Source organism: Lepus europaeus, chromosome 8 (assembly GCF_033115175.1).
Source record: "Lepus europaeus isolate LE1 chromosome 8, mLepTim1.pri, whole genome shotgun sequence".
Taxonomy (NCBI): domain Eukaryota; kingdom Metazoa; phylum Chordata; class Mammalia; order Lagomorpha; family Leporidae; genus Lepus; species Lepus europaeus.
This window is the reverse complement of record NC_084834.1, coordinates 71075124-71096400: the sequence shown is the minus strand read 5'-3', so window position 1 is coordinate 71096400 and position 21277 is coordinate 71075124. Positions and strand designations below refer to the sequence as shown.

General features: G+C 35.8%; 1 protein-coding gene across 2 annotated transcripts in view; it reads left to right on the top strand.

Annotated features, from left to right (window-relative positions):
- The window catches only part of AIMP1 (aminoacyl tRNA synthetase complex interacting multifunctional protein 1), a 31539-nt gene that overhangs the window by 650 nt on the left and 9612 nt on the right, over positions 1 to 21277 (top strand). For both annotated transcript variants that reach the window (XM_062199775.1, XM_062199776.1), the window contains exons 2-5: positions 10234 to 10367; positions 12902 to 13015; positions 14398 to 14556; positions 18303 to 18514. In XM_062199775.1, coding sequence (XP_062055759.1) covers positions 10234 to 10367; positions 12902 to 13015; positions 14398 to 14556; positions 18303 to 18514 — 619 coding nt within the window. The remainder of the gene's footprint in view (positions 1 to 10233; positions 10368 to 12901; positions 13016 to 14397; positions 14557 to 18302; positions 18515 to 21277) is intronic.

Here is a 21277-nt window from a genome sequence, read left to right as displayed (position 1 = left end):
GGAAAAGGTGACTCTAGTCAAGTAAACTGACAGAATTGAGAGAATTAGCGATGCAGTTATCTTGGGGCCAGTGCAGTTTGGGACCAAGCATTGCAAAGGCGTTGAAACAGGCTTGCCCATGCAGCAAGGCTGCCAGCAGGTCAGAGCTGAGTGAAGGCGTTGAAGCTGGAGAAAAAGTCAGGGCATCAGCAGATCACGAAGGCTGTTGAGAGCATGTGACGTTTAGTCTAAATGAAACAGGAAGCCCTTGGTGCTTTATGAGCAATGATTGATATCATCTGACTTCCTTTTAAGCGCATCAGTGGCTCATGATTAAGACTAGACTGAGGAGGGCAGAAGGAGATCATTTAAGAAGCTTTTGCTTTAACCCAGAGGAAACATAATGGTAGCCTCACTATGGATGATAAGAAATTGCTAGTCATATTCTTGATGTAGTTAGTTTTGATATGTGAATATGTTATGGATGACAGGTTAATAGTCTTAGATTACACTTTAGGTTACTCTTGTGAATTTTAGAGTGACAAGCATAGGTTAAAATCATGGCATTGTCAGTTAATACTTGAATGGATTTAGAAAATTTATATAACTTCCCTGTTTGTGTGTCTGTTAAATGGAAGTAATGTCTTAATTGTAAAGACTAAATGTCAACATGTGTAATGATCCTTGTCCATGAAGGTAGTAGCTACTGTTATTAGTTGTGTGTTTTTTGTAAGATGGGAAAAAGATAGTGATGAATGCATCTATGAGTGGAAAGGATTGGTTAAATCCTGCTGAAAAAAGTCTGAATAAGGTAAAAGATGCCCTTGTTGCGAGCTGAGAGGAACATGGGAGGCCTATACATACCCCTTTTCTAATTTTATACATATTTTACCAGGGAGGGAAGTTCTTGTGTTAATGGCCATGGTATCTGGCAATACTTGGACTCTTCTCATCAGCCATCTACCTCTGTAACTATACCCTCATCTCATAGTGAAACTTTATATACTCCAGAACCCTGTATGCCCCCCTCAGTAAAAAACAAGAAGGCTTTCTGGTAAGGAAAACAATCAAAAATAGATGAAAACTTTGACAAAAAAGCAATTTTAGATCTCCCTTTTATAGCTTTTTAGCAAAGATTGTTAAAACACCACTAGAGGTCCTGCTAATTATTGTTATGTATTTCTTGTGTCTCTGATATGCATTGTTCTCAGTAGATTTAATTTTATTATTTACCTTTCTTTAAACTCTAACTTTTGACCCATATGTTTTATATTCTTTAAAGATTTATTTATTTGAAACGTAGAGTGTCAGCAAGAGAGAAACACACACACACACACACACAGGTAATCTTCCATTGAACGGGTTTGTTCCCCAAATGGCCACAACAGCCAGGACTGAGGACTGGGCCAGGTCATTACCTGGAGCCTGAAACCCTGTCTGGCTCTCCCATGCAGGTGGCAGGTATCCAAGTTCTTGGGCCATAATCTGCTGCCTTCCTGGGTGCGTTAGCAGGGAACTTGATCAGAAGTGGAGTACCCCGGATTTGAACTGGTCATCATTTATGGAATGTGGGCTTCCAAAGTGGTGACCCAGCCTACTGTGCCACAATGCCTGCCCATATGCTTTGAGTCCTATCAGAAATGTTAACCTTGTTCAAAAAAGATACCACAATTGCTTAACGCTATAGTAAAGATGTTCTTCCGAGTGGGATAACTTGGCAGATAGACTGTGAAGCAGATGAGTTGAAGAAATGAGAGGATAGAGAAAATTGATTAGAACTCATCGAGTCTGATATACATATTTCCTCATACTTAGAACTCTGTAATGGAGATGTAAAAGTTATTGACATCTTGAAAGCCCTGTCGACCGGCTGGCAGTTGTGACAGTAACTGCTTGCACTTGGTCATAACTGGCAATACAGTCATCACTTGTGTTATGGGCAATGTTGGTATATAGTTTAATTTTTTTTAAGGTTTTATTTATTTATTTTAGGGTAGAATTAGAGAGAGGGAGAGTCAGCGAGAAAGGTCTTCCATTCGCTAGTTCAATCCTCAGATGGCCACAATGGCCACAGCTGGACCAATGCGAAGCCAGGAGCTTCTTCCCAGGTATCTCACGCAGCTGCAGAGGCCCAAGCACTTGGACCATCTTCCACTGCTTTCTCAGGCCACCAGCAGGGAACTGGATCGGAAGCAGAACAACAGGGACTAAAACCAGTGCCCATATGGGATGAAGGGGATGCAGGTACCGCAGAGGGAGACATAACATACTCCACCACAGTGCTGGCCAAGGTTGAGTTTAATTTTTATATTAAGCATCCTTTAGAAAAATAATGATTTAGCACTAAAATGAAGAGATCTGTATTTGGTAATAAAGGGAAGCAAAAACATGTTACAAACATCCAGGGCTAAATTTAAAAGAGGTCTTTCAATCAGTAATATAGCTTGTGGCTGAGTGATAAAGAAGTTGTGGGTCTTCTGAATCAGTTGTTCTTTCCTAGTAATATATAAAATAATACAGCATCTTCTGACTGAAGCCATTTTACCATTGATAGCTTCTTAGATTTGATGAAAAATACCTAGTGTCTAAGAAGAATGTGAGTTTTTTTACCCAAGGTCCTATGCTGTAAAGTCAGATTAAAAATCTGCACTCTAAGTCTTGATTGCAAAGATAGTAGCCCATTTTTAAATATGTGAAACCTAACGGTGAGATCCTGGGTCAGGGGATTTACTATTTAAAAGAAATCACATGCAGTTTAGAGAGGAGGTGAGTACTACTGAGCAGATTGCCGAGGTAAAGAAAAGTAACTTAATGGCTTGGGCATCATATGATTAATGGTTTTTTTAGGTTTAATGAAATATGACTAACACTGAGAACAAAATTCCCAGATTCTTTTTTTTTTTTTAATTTTCTTTTATTTATTTGACAGGTGGAGTTATAGACAGTGAGAGAGAGAGAGAGAGAGAGAGAGAAAGGCTTCCTTCTGTTGGTTCACCCCCCAAATGGCCGCTACGGCCGGAGCTACGCCGATCCGAAGCCAGGAGCCAGGTGCTTCTTCCTGGTCTCCCATGCGAATTCCCAGATTCTTAATACTAGTTCCAATAATTGTTAATAAGCGTTCCATGGTTAGGATTGTGTATGTTAAACGCATTGTTTCTTTAGAGAAATGACAGCTCAGGCAATAAAGGGGGCAATAAAGGATCTAGGTCGAGGGTCAGACAGGCAAGTTTCAATCCTCATTTACTAGCTAGCTGTGTGACCTTAGGAAAACTAATTTTAATTCATGTCTTCTTTACTTAAGGAATCTTAATAGAATATTCAGAGGCAACCCATGTAAAGCCTTTGGCCAGAACATACTGCATGCTGTACAAATGGTCTATGTTATTATCATCTGCAAGAAACCCTATATATTTTAACATGTTAGAAGCTCTGAGGAGACTAAGGATGTAAAATTTTGAAATTGACCTTGTTCTCAATGGAAAATGGAATAATTACCATGGAGTGATTGCCATACTATAATTAAAATGAGCATCTGGTTGAATGGTAAATGATTTCTCTGAGCTTTAAGTGGTATTGCTGTTGAACTAGCACTGTTCCCCTGACTGTAATGTAGTTTTAAAATTTTTCTTCAGTTTACTGTGTTTCCTGCACTGGTTGAAAACTTAGTGAGTGCAAGGAACATGTTTATTTTTGTTCTTTATTATAAACCCAACACAAGAGAAGACATCAGGGACTTCTAAGTAAAGTTGGTTCATGAACTTAAATTACATTTAGGAACCTGGTAGGTAATATAAATGACAGAGAACAAGAATAGGTGTTGAGTGTAAATACCTCAAATAAAGGCAATCACATTCAGTTGTTTCAGACACTGTTAAGTTGGAATGCAGAGGCATTACTGACCTGTGTGATGGCAGTTTGTGATCCCAGGAAGAGACAAGAGCTCAGGACTATTCTCTGAAGAATGTCATCAAAGGCATGTGTCAAGAAAAAAGAATCTTGATGATAGGAGGTGACAATTAGAAGGTGAAATTAGGTAAAAGTACCCTCGTTTTATAAATTAAGAGAATGAAGCAGAGAAGAAGTTCCATAATTCCCAAGATCACAGCCAGTCACGTGTCATTCAACGAAGATTTGTTGACTATAAGCACTTTTGTGAAAAAAAAAAACAAAAAAAAAACAAAAAAAAAAACAAAAAAAACATCTTTTTTCAATGCCAGTGATCATTATCTACATATTACTAGAAAATAAACTGATAATCCAACTAGTATTTTTGAGAAATTTAGATGACAATCAACAAGTACTACAAGTACTAGAAAATCTGTTTCCAGAGCTGCTTTTTTAAAAAAAGATTTATTTATTTATTTGAAATAGTTAGAGGGAGAACCAGAGAGAGACTTTCCATCCATTGGCTCACTCCCCATATGGCTACAATGGCCAGGGCTGAGCCAGGAGCTTCTTCCAGGTCTCCCACATGGGTGGTAGGGGCCCAAACACTTGTGCCATCTTCTGCTGCTTTTCTCAGGCCACTGGCAGGGAGCTGGATCTGAATAGGAGCAGCTGGGACAGAAACCTGCACCCCTATGGGAATCCTGTGTTGCAGGCAGCAACTTAACCCGCTACGCCACAATGCTGGCCCTGAACTGCTGCTTCTATAAACAAGTGGCTCTTAGCATTTGAGAAAAGTTTTATTAACATTTCTTTATAAATGTCCAAAAACCAATTCAAATACTTTTAGATGTCACCAGATAAGAAGTCTGAGTTTGTTTGTTTTTATTTTTTTAATTTGACAGAGTTAGCAGTGAGAGAGATAGAGAGAAAGGTCTTCCTTCTGTTGGTTCACCCCCTAAATGGCCGCTATGGCCGGAGCTACGCTGATCCAAAGCCAGGAGCCAGGTGCTTTCTCCTGGTCTCCCATGTGGGTGCAGGGGCCCAAACACGTGGGCCATCCTCCACTGCCCTCCCGGCCACAGCAGAGAGCTGGACTAGAAGAGGAACAACCGGGACTAGAACTGGCGCCCATATGGGATGCCGCGCTGCAGGCAAGGATTAACCAAGTGAGCCATGGCGCCGGCCCCTTTGGAGTTTTATTTTGCCTAGAATATTTGATTATTGTAGGCAAAAAGACTGTTCTAAAGAAAAGATATTTATCTACTCTTCTTACTACTAAGGTTTTCTGCGTAGTGGTATTATGGCAGTTAAAATTGTTAAAAGTAATATATCACTGTATGATATATCATGGATGGTGAATTATGGAAACTCAAATTAATATTATTGCATAGCTAAATGAGGAATTTGATCATAAGTAATTAGATTGCAGAGCATTTTTTTTCAGGTTTCAAAATCACTTGCACTTTAAAGTTTAGTTTGTTGAGAAGCTTTTTAATAGGGACCGGCACTGTGGTGCAGTAGGTTAATCCTCCACTTGCGGCACCGGCATCCCATATGATCGCCGGTTCTAGTCCTGGCTGCCCCTCTTCTAATCCAGTTCTCTGCTGTGGCCTGGGAAAGCAGTAGAAGATGGCCCAATTCCTTGGGCCCCTGCACCTACATGGGAGACTGGGAGCTCTGGCCACTGCAGCCATTTGGGGGGTGAACCAGTGGATGGAAGACCTTTCTCTCTGTCGCTCCCTCTCACTTTCTGTAATTCTAACTCTCAAATAAATAAAAATCTTTTTAAAAATCTCTTTAATAAACTTCATTTTATACAGCAGTTTTAGGTTTGTGGTAAAATCACATTAAATATTCAGTGATTTTTCTGTTTTTTCCTTAAACCAGAACAATTGTCATCATTTTCATAAAATAATTTTTCTTTGATGTTCTTGGTCAGTTGGGTAACTTTGGCAAAATTATATGCACTGCTTATCCTGGATTGTTTTGCCTTCTACTCTGGAGCTGATAACTCTCACAACAGTCCTTCAGGAACCATTACAATTGAAATATGCTTTAGTCCCCTTAGTACTGTCCGTGTTGTCTCTAGAATTTCACAGTTACGATGGCAGTCTCTGTGGGGAAAAGTACGGAGTTTTCTTTTGTATTCCTGGGGACAGGAATCTTTGGATATATTTTGCTCACCATTACTATAAAAATGTTAATATCTATCACTCCCACAGACCGTATACCAATGACAGATTAACAAGTAACTTGACCAAATTATTGAGTATGTTTTTAATATCTTTTAATATCCATCTCTATATGTTATATTTTTACTATTTGATATATTATTAACCCTCCAGAAAATATGAAAGTCTTACCTAGGGACCTAAAATATATTACGGCATTAGTAACCTGCTATACCATGAGCTTTTTGAAGGTGAAGACTATATGGTTAACCCAAGTCATTTTTAAGATTTATTTATTTATTTGAAACGCAGAGATAGAGAAAGATCACTATTTTCTATCTGCTGGTTCACTCTGCAAATGGCTACAATAGCATGGGCTGGGCCTGGCCAGAGTCAGATTTTTCCAGTTCTCCCAGGTGGGTGCAGGGACCTGAGCACTTGGGCCATCCTCGACTGCCTTCCCAGGTATATCAGCAGGGAGCTAGATCGGAACTGTAGCAGCCAGGATTCAAACCAGCACTCATTGGATGCCAGGCTGACAGATGCTTAACCTTCTACACCAGTGTACTGGCTCCTACCCTGTCATTTTTTGTGTTCCCAAAATCGAGCTCAATGCCTGACGGGTAGGAAGTTAGCTGTCATTTGTTTGCTGTGTGTCAAAAGTCTTATTAGGGGTTGGGCATTGTGGCATATAAATTGCTGCTTGGGACAACTGTCCTGACTACTCTGTGCTTCCTATTCAGCTTCCTACTGATGCACCAGGGAGCCAGCAGGTGATGGCTCAAGTACTTGTGTTCTTGTCAGCCGTGAGGGAGACCCAGTTGGAGTTCTAGGCTCCTGACTTCAGCCCGGCCCAGCCTTGGCTGTTGGAGGCATTAAGGAGTGAAACAGCGGATAGAAAATCTGTCTCTCCTCTCTGTGTCATTCTGCCTTTCAAATGAATATAAATAAATACATATTTTTAAAAAAATCTTATTAAGAATCCTTATTATTAAGTATCCTTTGACTTCTCCCAGTACTCCTGTGAGCTATGTAGAGTTATCCCCTTTCTATAAATGGGAAAACCTATGGCTCAGAGAGGTTGTTACTTGTTCTGAGTCCCACAGCTGTATTCCTCTTGGTGGTAGTGTTATGGTTAAATGAATTGGTATCTGAAGTGGTTAGAAAAAGACCTGGCAGATACTAATTCCTCAGTAAAGTCTATCAGGAAATTCCAGATAACTTTGATCATTCAACATGTCTTCATATGTGAGTGGTTGATTGGGAATACTCATCCCGTTCTGTTCTCAATATTTTAAAAGTCCATGGCCTAAGCATGAAGTGTTCTCCACTAACTTTCTCATTATTATTAAGATTTTTTTTCATTATATCTCATGTTTCTTTGATCCAGTTATTTTGTTAAGAATTAAACAATTCACAATTTGAAAGTAGACCTGAATCTAAATAAGTACTAAATATACATATGGATATAATTAAGTAGATAAATATATAAAACACAGATATAATGCATATTATTATCCTGTGGAAGTTAAAGCATAAGAATAATCTCGAAGTTTGCTTTACTGTTTTTTATATTTTTTCATGGGTTTTTTTGTATTGCATCTGAGAGAAAAGCAGATACATACATTCAGCTTAACTCTATTACCTCATTAAATCCTTTTGTATGCAGGTGAGATATGTTTCTTATTTAACAGTTTAATTTGAAAAAACACGTTCAGATGGTTTACTTAAAAAACAAACTGTTGAAATATTTACTTAATATATACTAAACTGATCTTCTGTATATAAAGAGAATTGAAAATGAATCTTAATGTGAATGGAAGGGGAGAGGGAGCAGGAAAGGGGAGGGTTGCGGGTGGAAGGGAAGTTATGGGAGGGGGGAAGCCAATGTAATTCATAAGCTGTACTTTGGAAATTTATATTCATTAAATAAAAGTTAAAAAAAATTGTTTGAACTAAATTTAGTAGCTAAGTGTTAAAATACCTTCTGCCAAACTGTAATTATTATTTAGTCCTGGCTTGCTGTAACTGTATTTCAATTTGTGATCTTAGTATTTTGGTGTTAGAACAGTTGGTATAGCAAGTCTTTTCACTTTATGTGTCCAAATTTCTTAACGCAGTTCAATACTGATGAGTTTGAAGATTATTCTGATTTTCTCTCACTTTAATTTTCTGTTCTCTTCATTCACAGTTTTATCACTTCCCTCTATCGCATAGTTTCCTCTTAGTCGTGTGTTTGTGTTTAATGTGTTTGGCTCATTTCTATTTCTGTGTCTTGAGACATGGAATTCTCTTAGTAAACTTACTAAGCCTTTGCTTCAGCGTGCTTTACAAAAACTATGATTTATTTTACTCAATTGTGTAAGTATATGCTTTTTGGATAATTATAGATATATCAAAACACTGAAATTGTTTCTGTTGCTTTTCTTGTGAGGCTAGGAGTTATTTTGTGTTTTACAAATTACTATAACCGTTAGAAGATTCTGAAACATTTTGTGTAAGTCAGGCCATGAGTTTCATGTTTGCTTTTCTATGACTTGGCCGGGATTTGTGAGGTGGCTTTCTAGACCTCACTTACGAAAATTATTCTAGACTTAAATGTGTTTCTGTATCAGTTAAAATACTAATATGTTAGTTTTTTTTAAATATTAGTGTTTAAGTAAGATGGTTTGTCAGCTGTACTATGTTTTCTAAACTGTATTTGTTTATCACTAATTTCACATTCATTTTAGTTTGTTCATCAAATATTTCTTTGCCAGAAAAGTAAAAGTCACAGATTATGCCAAGTCATATGTTCATTATTACTTGTTTGTGATAACTATTTTGTGCTTTAAGAATATTTAATCATTTTTATGCTAAAATAGAAAGATATTGAATTGAAAGAGTACTGTATCTCAGCATGCTAAAATTTAGAAGAGCATAATATTTTTTACTTCAACTGTCTCCATTTACCCATTTCTATGTTTGTCTTTAAAATAATGGCTTTGCAAACATTTTAGAAACACTACCACCATATTCTTTGTACCCCTAAAAATGGCAGAATTTAAAAGATGGTATCTTCATTTAAGCAATGTTGTCTAAACTATTAAAATAATCTTTGTAGAAAATGAGCAATTTACCCTGGCTTTTCTAAATTAACCTCCACCCACTTTATATTTTCTTTATTTAGTAGCAGTTTTGTTTTTATAGACAGGACTTTATTTGATTTCATTTGTTTTTCTTTCATAGCTCAAATTATATATAAATAACAACTTCAGCATAAAATATTTTGAAAGCTTATTTCTTCTATTAGAAGGTAAACATTTCAGAATAGTCTTTAAAAAGGATATCGCTTAATGGTTTGAATTTTTGACACAATCTTGTATTTCCATTAGCCAGGATTTTTTCCCTCTATCCAAAATTTTCTACATTTATTAGTGTTGCCTCAATTATTTGAAATCTTAAGTGTTTCAGCAATCATTGTCATTATTATACTTGAATTATAATTTAATATTAAATCATTTTTAAAAGAGCTGTTCATAATATTAATGATTATCCCTCCATTGTCAATGTGATTATAAATCTTAATATAAAGTATTTTAATATAATGAATTAATCTCGGGATGTTTGCTTATGCATTTTTCTGAACTTTGACAAGGTTTTAAAATTTCTGTTGATATATTATAAAACTAAAATTCTAATAATTTTTATAAGGAATACAGTCTACATGATGACATTGATTTTGTGTATTCATATCTTCAAAATTTTTCTAATTGGTTAGTTTTTTCTTTTAATATTTATCTCTCTTGATGGTTCATCTTTAATTGGATGTAATTGAGTAAACAGTAGAAATATCCAGTGTATAAAAGTATCATATAAGGAAAGAATTAAGCAACTATTGTTACTGTAGAACACATGTAATACCAGTTGCCTTCATCTTTTGACATAATATTTTGCTGTATTTAAATCTTTTTAGAAAAACTTCCAATCTTAAATGTTTTCTATATTTCTGGGCAAAGTAGAGGTTCATTTCCAGATTCAGGAATTAGTCTACTTAACATTTCTGCTGTTTCTTTGCTTTGTTGACTTCATAAGGAAACTTGTAACATTGATCTGTTAGACTACAAAGTTTTTTTCAGACTACTTTTTCACACTGTCCTATATGATAAATTTATTCCTTCCACAGTATCATTTTCATTTCTGTCTTTTCATTTAGGTTTTTCTGCCGTTTCATGGCAAAAATGGCAACTAACGATGCAGTTCTGAAGAGACTGGAACAGAAGGGTGCTGAGGCAGATCAGATCATTGAGTATCTTAAGCAGCAAGTTTCACTTCTTAAGGAGAAAGCAAGTGAGAAACCTGAAACTTTCTAAGGACATACATAAAATGAATTTCTATATTATCAAGCAAAATAAATGTGTTTACAGCATGTTATTATTTTGATGATAAATTTTAGGCTCCTAAAAATTTTAGTATAATAATATTTTAGAGTTATTAGAATGGTATATGGTGAAGATATGACCCGCAGAGAAAACAGTGTATTTATACACTGTCATAGGAAGATTATATTGTTTAAAATAAATTGATCTAACAGAGGTTAGAAATGAAGAAAATTGATGAAACTAAAACGAGTCAAATGCTTCCTGTGATCTTGTATGGAAGAGAATGTATAATTTCATATTACTCTACTAAAGCATTTTCTGAAATGATTTTTATATGTAAATATGTCCTGACATTTTAATTTTAAAAAATAGTGATTTAAAAAAAATCTTATTTAAAAGAATTATTTGAGAGAGAAGAGACAGACAGAGGGCAGAAGGCTTCCATCTGCTGGTTCACTTTCCTAATGCCCACAACAGCCAGAGCTGGGCCAGTCCAAAGCCAAGAGCAGGAATTTATTCTGAGTCTCACACGCGGGTGGCAGGGACCCTTGTGCTTACGTTATTACCTGTTGCCTCCAGGGTACACATTAGCAACACGCCGGTATTGAGAGCGGAGCCTGGACTTGAAAAGAGCTGACCCTCACCTTTATTTGTATTGCCTTATCTTGGTGGTTCTCAGTCCTGTTGCCCCCATTTTATAATGTGTTGTAAAATCTCCTTTAATATCCTGTAAAGAAAATATTTCTTCAACAAAATAACCTACCTATAAAATATGTAAAATATATATTATATGTGTATAAATATATATTTTATGTGTAATTTGGAGAGAAAAGAAATTTATTAATAAAATAATGTTTCTTTCAATAAGTAAATACACTGGTAGGACAAGAAATAGTAGGGGAGGATCACATGCCACCTGCTTCACATTCATGGAATCACCAAAAGCCAATAATAGGTACAATACCATGTAATATAGGTGCATATTTAGTCTGCCTTTGTTTAGCCAACTCAGATACCAGAAAATAGCTTTTAGTGATGGATTTGATATACTCAGGATGATGAATGACTCTTTAGGTAAAGCTCTGAATAAAATAAGGTAAAACTTAATCTTGATTTACATGGTAAAATCAAGGTATAATAAAAATGGTTCAAAATACTTTGTATTCACATACACACACACACACACACAGAATAAACTCTAGGCCCAAATAACTATTAATAGGAGCTTTGTTTTTTGTTTAGACAACTATACAATTAGCCATTGGTAAGTTTTGCAGGATGAGAGATAATTGCAAAAATATCAACCACATTGCAGGATATCTGGCATCCCTAATCTCTGCCTATAAATTCCAGTAATAACTCCCATTATTTCTAATAATGGAAATTAAACCCACAGATTTTCAGAATCCCACCTGGGGTTCAGTGTTACCCCCTTCGATAACCATTATTTTTCTCCAGATAGATATTTTTATGTACCCCATTGCTGACCTTTAACAAATACATTATATTTTGACAGATCTTTGAAGTTATTTCACTTATAGAATGTTTGATCAGCTCTGCCCTGAGACCTTAGAAATAAGTGATTATTCCATTTTATTTTTTAAAGGTAGTGACTTAAAAAAAAGAAATGAGAGTAGTTTTGTCTTATGTAGTATCAGTAGTAGATCTGACACTTTTGATAAATAATTGAATCTAAGACTCAGATGCATGAATTCTAAAATTTTTTGTGCCAGAATATACTTACATTTTAATGTCATTTTCCACAGACTTTTTTTTTTCTCAAAAGTCATTTGTTATTGACACTTTTGTGTCAAGTTGTCAGTGCCCACAATTATGAAAAGGTGTTAATTTGATTTTAGTAGGAGTCCTTATGGAAGCTGGGAAAATGGTTCATAAGCATATACCTTTTCTGTCCTGTTGTTTCACAGATTTTTCTCCCAACCTTAAATACAGTTGGCCCTCCATACCTGTAGATGCAGCTGTCCTGAAGTCACAGATATTTGAGCGGCTAGCCTTGTGGCACTGCCTGCAATGCTGGCATCCTGTAGGACTCCACTTCAATACAGCTCCTAAGAAAGCAGTGGAAGATGGCCTATATTCTTGGGCCCTTGCACCCATGTGCAACCAAGATGAAGCTGCAGGCTTCTGGCTTGCAGCCATTTGAGGAGTGAACCAGCAGATGGAAAATCAATCTCTCTCTGACTCTCCCTCTCTCTATAACTTTCAAGTAAATAAATAAATCTTTAAAAATTTTTTTGAAAAAAAGTTGTATGTGTACTAAACACGTACCAATATATTTTATTTATAAGACTTCAGTGAGTGCAGCTTTTGATATCTAGTGCAGGAATTCTGGACCCAATCTCCGGTGAAGACCTGGTGACAACTCTGTCACATTGTTTGCATGAATATTAAACTGCACTTATACTGGCAGTCCCCCTTTTAAATAGTATTTATAATAAACCTTTGCAGAAACATATTTTCAGTAGATTTTCTTGATTGCAGTTCTGCAGGCCACTTTGCGAGAAGAGAAGAAACTTCGAGTTGAAAATGCAAAACTGAAGAAAGAAATTGAAGAACTGAAACAGGAGCTAATTCAGGCAGAAATTCAAAATGGGGGTAATTTAATATAGAGAGGATAGATTGTCTTATTTGTAATAGTAATTATATATCATTATTATCTGTGAAATAGTATGCTTTTTTATCATCACTGCCTCCCTACTTTGCATCTTTCATAGAAGAGAATCTGGATATTTAGAAAAGGCAATGATCTTGCCTGAGGTCACATAGAAAGTGGCAAAGCCAGGATTCAGAAACTTAATGCTTTTAATTGTTTTTAGTATACTTCATCTTCTTACTGTTCCCTGTTGAGTAATGAAAATTACTGAGAATTAGCCATTAAAATATTTAGTTGACAATTATTAATATTTACTGTTTCTTTTGACTATTATTCTGTCAATGAGTGAATTACTCTGAATGTTCTAGTATGAAACCTGCCCTGAGCTAAATAAAAAGAAATGGTATGTGTGCTCAGCGCTATCGGTTAAAGAAAATATTATGTCAGTAGAAAATGGGATACAAGTTGATGTGTTCCAAGACCTAGTGGTTTTGGAATACAGGTACATAATTGACCAGTTAAAATATAGCAATGCAAAACTGTTTGTCATTTTTCCATAAACATTAATCTTTTAAATTCAAGCTTTATTAATGAAATGTTAAAGTAAATTTGTGGTTTGAATTAATGTGATTTCTGTCTATTGGTGAAATATAAAGTAGGAACCCACATTACTAAAAAAAAAAAATACAATGCCCTCCGGAGAACTTAAAAAATACTTCAGAAAAGTGGTTTGAGTATTGGCCAGAACATAAGCCACATAACGTCCCTCACAAGAGTACATTTTTCCATACTCACTGTGAATTGTTTTTAACATTTTAAAGCTGAAGGACCTTCCTTTGCTTTTTAAAAAAGTTGTTTTGCGATGTAGATGATGAGTAGTTGCTGTTTCTCCATTAATTGTAATATAGCAATGATTAATGGTACAATACCTCTACTTGTTCGATATAAAGGAAAACCTGAGTGAGAAGCTTGCCATCTTGCCAAACCATGCAGTACAGTATCTGGAAGCAGACTGAACAGAAATTTCACATTCTCTGCCGACTGTGTGATAGACCAATTTCATCTGTTCCAGATGGCTCAGATTCATGTTGTATAAAATTACAACATATTAGAACTCACTTGGGTTGTTTATGAGAATTATGTGAAAAGAACATTTTGGAAAGTGTTTGAGACAAATGAGTCCATAATGTTAACTATTGTTCATACTTTTCTCAGTGTAGTAATTAATAATAAATCGCCCTTTTATTTTTAACAACCTTTCTGTAATCTCAGAGAGTAGATGATTGGCATTTTTTTTTAAAAGAATTCATATTCGTGAGTCACAATTCCATACTTTTTGTTGGTTTAATATAAATGATGTTATCTACTTATTTTTCTCTATCAGTGAAGCAAATACCATTCCCTTCTGGCACTCCACTGCAACCCAATTCAGTAGCACCTAAAAATGTGATCGAATCAACACCAGTAACAGCTGTGTCTTCTGGTGCCAAAGAACAAATAAAAGGAGAAGAAAAGAAGATGAAAGAAAAAATTGAAAAAAAAGGTATTTTTTTCAACATTTTAAATGATGATAATTATGATACAAAAAGTAAAGCTCAAGCTCATGTGAGCTGGAATAAAATTAGGAACAATATGATATTGGGACATGGAAGCTGGATCATTAAGAATTTGTGAGTGTTGACTAGAGTAAAAGTGGAATTTTTGGCAGAGGTATCAACATAAGTAAAAAAAAACACAGGAAGCAGAGATTAGGTATAGGAGCTCATAAATAGTTTGGTATGAGTGAATTTTGGTGTATATTTAGGGCATAGTATTAAAGAAGTCACAGCTAGGAAATTGGCTTAGGACCTGTTGTAATGATATCAAAAGGACATTCCAATCAGAGCAGAATGTCTAAAGTAAGTTATGGGAATGTTAAGATTTCAGACTCTGATAAGTATTAAAGTAGTAGTATCATCACCCTTTTAGACAACTGCACTTGGAATCTTTTTGCCATTTATTTTTTTTTTAACAGCCAGAGTTAGACAGTGAGAGAGACAGAGAGAAAGGTCTTCCTTTTTCCATTGGTTCACCCCCCAAGTGGCCGCTATGGCGGGCGCTGCGCTGATCTGAAGCCAGGAGCCAGGTGCTTCTTCCTGGTCTCCCATGCAGGTTCAGGGCCCAAGGACCTGGGCCATCCTCCACTGCCCTCCATGGTCACAACAGAGAGCTGGACTGGAAAAGGAGCAACTGGGACTAGAACCCTGGATGCCGGCGCCGCAGACGGTGGATTAGCCTATTGAGCCGCGGCACCAGCCATCCATTGAATCTTAAACTGTCCCTCTCCCTGAATCTTTCGTATCTAGTTAACCAACAAATCCTGTAATTCCTGTCAGCAAAATATCTGGAATTCAACTCTAACATTTTCTTTTGTGCTACACTAGTTCAAGTTCTTGTGACTTTTCATCTGAGTTAATATTAAATTTTCATCTTTTCCTTTACCTTGCTGCTAAAGGTGTTTTTCTAATCATAAATGTGATTCCTTTTTTAACTATTCTCTTTCCATTCTTAATAGATTACATTTCACCAAATAGTTTAAAAGGTGTTTTTGTAACTCATCTGTATTTCTCGTTATACTTATACTCACTAAAAAATATTTGGAAAATATAAAATGACTTAGGGATTGTGTTTAGTCAGTTTAGGACAAGGCATTTGTCAGTTCCTTTTGTTAAATATCAGTAGCCTCTGTTAGAAGTAGGTAGGGACTGAACATACTCTACACAACTTCACCACTAGGTGGTATGACTACAGAGAGATCAAGTTAGACTAATTCCTCATAAAATTTGTTAAGAAGTAGACACAAAACAGTCATATAGCATGTTCTGATAGATGTAACAACATCCACATTGTATTCTTCTAAGGAAGAATTTCAATTATTCTGGTAATAACCTACTAGTTAGATGGGAAAGGGGGAATGCACTGACCAAATGGAGCTCTAGGCCTGGAATGCCTCTGTCCATTGGAACTTCCTATGATGACGGAGATGCTCTATATCTGTGTTGTCCAACATGGTAGCTACAATTGGCTGTTAAGCATTTGAAGTTTTACTGTGACCAAAGGACTAAGTTTCTAATTTAGTTTTGATTATTTTAAATTTAAATATGAGTAAATATATGTGGCTGCCAGTTGCTATATCAGATATGCTGGTTTTGCAAGGTTATTTCATAGGTGGTTGGGTTGCTAGAATTACCACATTCTAGTATTCTGTTTATGCATGGGCTGTGATACCTACACATTCTTTCTAGACCACCATGTATGCTGAATAGCACTCATTTGCCAATGAAAATCCCTTATAACTATCAGAGTTCTTGGCATAGATTTTAATATTTGTAATCACCTCTGGTATACAGATTGATGATAAGATTATTTCAAATGCCTAGTAAGCTGTAAATTTTTTTAAAAAATTGATATAGATGTATCATGCTGTTATACTGCTGTATGATAACTGTATGTGGTTTATCACTCAAAGATAACTATAGGTTGACTATCCTTAATCCCAAATCTGAAATGCTCCAAAATCCAGAACTTAGCACCAACATGATGCCATGTAGAATTCCAAACTTGGCCTTTTGTAAGAGGTTACAGTCAAAACATAGGTACACTGATATCCTCCAGTTCCAACCATTTTGCTGCATATGATATAATTTTATTTCTTATAGCTGGATAATATTCTATGGTGTATATATCCCACATTTTCTTTATCATTCATCTCATAATGGACACCTTGATTGATTCCATATTTTTCCTTTTGTGTCATATTGAGTGAAATAAGCCAGGCACAGAAAGACAAGTATTGCATATTCTCTCTAATATTTGAGAGCTAAAATTAAGGAGAAAAAAAAAGACATACTAAAAAACTCTCAAATTACCTTTAGACTGTGTGTATAAGGTATACATAAAACATAAATGGATTTCATATTCAGACTTGCAATCCTATCTTTAAGACACCTTATTATGTATATGCAAATATCCGAAAAATAAAAAAAAAATCTATAATTTCTCTGTCCCCAGGTAATTGAGATAAATGATACTGAACTTGTACTAAGATTTGTTGTATATATTGTTCTAATAAGTTTGCATATATTTTTCTATGTCTCGGGTATTTACCACTAAAGAGATCTTTACTAAAGAGATCAAATCTTGCCCAGCCCTATGTCTTTCTTCATGAACTAGCTTGTAAAAACCATGAATGTACTTCACACAGAATCCTGCTTTCCTGCTCCAGGCAGAATTACTGTTCTTTGTTCTGTATTTCTTTATGTATGTAATATTCATTACATATTTGTTAGAGGTGTGTCTGTCTCCCTTAAAAGAAATTTTGAGTGCCTTAACAGCATGAGCTATTAACCTTACTCTTTCTTAGTGTCCTAGGACTCAATAAATATTTGTTGAAAGATCAAAGGTATAATTGAGAAAAAATGCTTCTAAGCTTTAATAGCTTGTCTCTGTTCTCTAATATTTAAAGGTAAATTTTTTAATTGGATTCTATGTTCTGTTTTGCAAGAAAAGCTAATTATAAATTGAAAAAATATGAATCCACTGTATAGGTTACATTTTGACTTAGTGACTAAAGTAATCATATGTTCATAAGATTTCCACTATCCACATACAAATAAAAGTAAGAACATTAAAGTATAATCTGAATCAGATTTTCTGTTCTACTAAAAAAATTGCTATGAATATACCTAAAGGCTTCATAAGTCTTCAAAATAGGAAACGGAGAGATAAAGAAATTCATTATATAATTACTGCTGTATATAACTTATAAGAGAATAATTTTGTCAGTGAAATTGTATTTTGCTGTAATTCATTTCATCATTTGACTAATGACTTTGGTATTCTTTCTAAATAAAGGATTTGGTACCCTCCAGAGTCCTTTAAAAACTTGCAAATGGTTTTCTATAGCCCCGTTTCATGGAAGGCAAAGTTTCTAGTTAAATGTCACATAGTAGTAAATTTAGGCATTTTGTACTATCCAGTCTCTTTACACAGTTACTCAACCCTGCTATAGTGCAAAAGTATCTCTAGACAATATGTAAACAAATGAGTGTGGTTGTGTCCCAGTAAAACTTTCTTTGTGAAAATAGGCAACAGACTGAATTTGGCCCATGCATCATAGAATGTAGAAGACAAATATTCTTTTTTTTATTTTTTTCTTTTAGGCTTATCAGTATTAATACCAAAAATTTCTTGTCGTGTATTAATTACTATTTTATTTCTGATATTTACCTAATCACAAATACTTTTTAGGAGAGAAGAAGGAGAAAAAACAGCAAGCAGTAACAGGAAGTGCTGACTCTAAGCCAATAGATGTTTCCCGTCTGGATCTCCGAATTGGTTGCATCATTACTGCCAGAAAACACCCTGATGCAGATTCTTTGTATGTTGAAGAAATAGATGTTGGAGAATCAGCCCCGAGAACAGTTGTCAGTGGCCTGGTGAATCATGTTCCTCTCGATCAGGTAATGTGCACAACTAAAATCACTATTGCCTGTATTTGTCACTTTTATTTCCTTATTCTTAATGTCTTTCTATTATAATTACTTGGCAGATTACCATGCGACTTGAACCAACATTAATTTAATCAGTTGATTGGTTTGAGTGTGGTGGATTCTGCCAAAAAATGTATATAAAAAACAACAAAAAAAGCCAAAGATCTGTGAATTAAGATAGAATTCATTAGAACAGAAAGAAGAAAACATGTTATTATTTTCTGTATTTTAAAAATGGTTAAGATTTTATATTTCATATAACAAGCAATATCTTTTTATAATATCTAACAGAAAACTACAAAACATCCAATTTTTAATGAATAACGGAATACCATTGAAAATGACATTATTTCTGTAGTCTCCTCTATTTTTCCTCAGGTTTAAAAATATTTCTTAGACTAGAGAGAAATGAGCTTTTTCTCATGCTTTTAGATTGATGCTTTCTGGGATTGCATAACAGTGATCTTGAAAAAAATCAAGGAATAATAAAATTCCATGATAGAACAAAAGTGAAAATAATGATGGCTATTGCTTTTAAACTAGTTATATATGCTTTTCACATATAGTATTTTATTTGTTACTACTAGTATATCTGTATTTAGTACTGTCCTTGCTTACAGATGATCTTTAAGAAGGTGAAGCAACCTGTGAACCTAAGTAGTAAATATTCATGAATCTGACTCCAGGGCTGAGTGCGTATAATCCCTATCCTGGTCAGCTTTCCTTTTTACCCTCCAAGATACAGTGTAACTAACTGCAGGTACAGTGCAGGCTTCTAGCTACAGGTACTGTGCAGGTTTTAGTGCCATATGAATGATGGACGTCATAAGACAAACAACTGGACTGTGGAAGGAATGCAATTTCAGAACAGGGGTTTTGGTTTTTTTGTTTTGTTTTATTTATTTATTTGAAAGGCAGAGTGACACAGAAAGAGGGAAAAACTGGCCGGCGCCGCGGCTCACTAGGCTAATCCTCCGCCTTGCGGCGCCGGCACACCAGGTTCTAGTCCCGGTCGGGGCACCGATCCTGTCCCGGTTGCCCCTCTTCCAGGCCAGCTCTCTGCTGTGGCCAGGGAGTGCAGTGGAGGATGGCCCAAGTGCTTGGGCCCTGCACCCCATGGGAGACCAGGAGAAGCACCTGGCTCCTGCCATCGGATCAGCGCGGTGTGCCGGCCGCAGCGCGCCTACCGCGGCGGCCATTGGAGGGTGAACCAACGGCAAAAGGAAGACCTTTCTCTCTGTCTCTCTCTCACTGTCCACTCTGCCTGTCAAAAAAATTAAAAATTAAAAATTAAAAAATTAAAAAAAAAAAAAAAGAAAGAGGGAAAAACAGAGATAGAGAGAGACCTTCCAGCCATTGGTTCACTCCCCAAATGCCAGGTCAAAACCAGGAACCAGGAATCAATCCAGGTCTCCCGCATGAGTGGCAGAGGCCAAGGAATTTGATCCATTTTCTGCTACTCCTAGGAAAGTTAGCAGAAAGTTGGATTGGAAGTAGAGGTGGGACTTGATCCCAGGCATTCCTATATTGGACGCTGGCATCCCCAGTAATAGCTTAACTGAATGCACTGCAGTGCCTGCCCCATTCCAAAAAGTTTTAGTTTATCTTTCATCATTTCTTAAAATAGTTTCAAATGGAATTTCCCATAAAAGTCCTTATGTGTTGATTCCTCAAAATTGAGAACTGAGTTTCACGTGCTCCTTGCCCTAAACCCCTTTCCTCCTACCTACTGCTATTTTCTCAGGGTAGAAATTAATACTGGTTAGATTTGGGTACACCATTAGATGGAAGGCATACTCTGCACAAGTTAGAACATTTCATAACTGAAATGGGGTGTTAAAGCTGAGTTAGATTCTAAGTTGTGATTGTTTCAGGTTTATCATTACTCGTCTGCTAGTGTTAGCTTGTGAATGGTGAAGAGAAAAGGGAACTATTTCCTATCATGTCTCGGGAAAGCGCTTTTTTCTTCTGTATAGAATATTTGCTCATTTCCTTTACTTTAGAGGCTTAATCTCATATGTAATGGATTGCTATTAACTGTATCAGAGTGCAAGAAAATAATGTCTTACACTTCGTGCTTAAGTTTTTTTTTTTGCCCTTTTTTTAAGGTCTTCAGTTTAGGAGAGTAGGGTGATTAGAGCAGAGTTAAATAAGGCAGGAAAATCATAGGAAATGAAATCAGGGATAAAGATTACAAATGACACAAGATGTTAAAGATATTTGTATAAAAGAGGCTTGGATTTTATTTTGAGAAGTGTGTAAGCCACTGGGGATTTTTTGGCAAAACAGCGACACTATCTACCTCACATTATAATAGAAACATTCTCACTGCTCTTTTGGCGGAGTCCGAAGGTGGAATGAAGGAAATCAGTAAAGAAATTATATCTATTAAAAAAGATACATTTGGCACATGTGTGTGCTTTTCTTTCCTTTTTGAAATACTCACCTTGTGTGGAACTGGGATTCTTTAACTCCCTAGGGAGAAAAGAGTGAATTGATCCTCAGGCAGCTCTAATTGGGAAAACTTTTCCTTGTTTGAGTGTCATATTTTCTGGTCACATGGTTACAGATCATTTCTTTTCTTCAAGAAGCTGTTGTTCACAGCCATAAGCAAAGCTATTTCTGTAGTATCTGTATGTAACCCACTGAGACTATACTATGTGAAGTGGGGCTACTTAGCTCCCAAAATTGCATGCTAGATTTTGGAGGTTGTGTATTTTTCTTAAGAAGTTG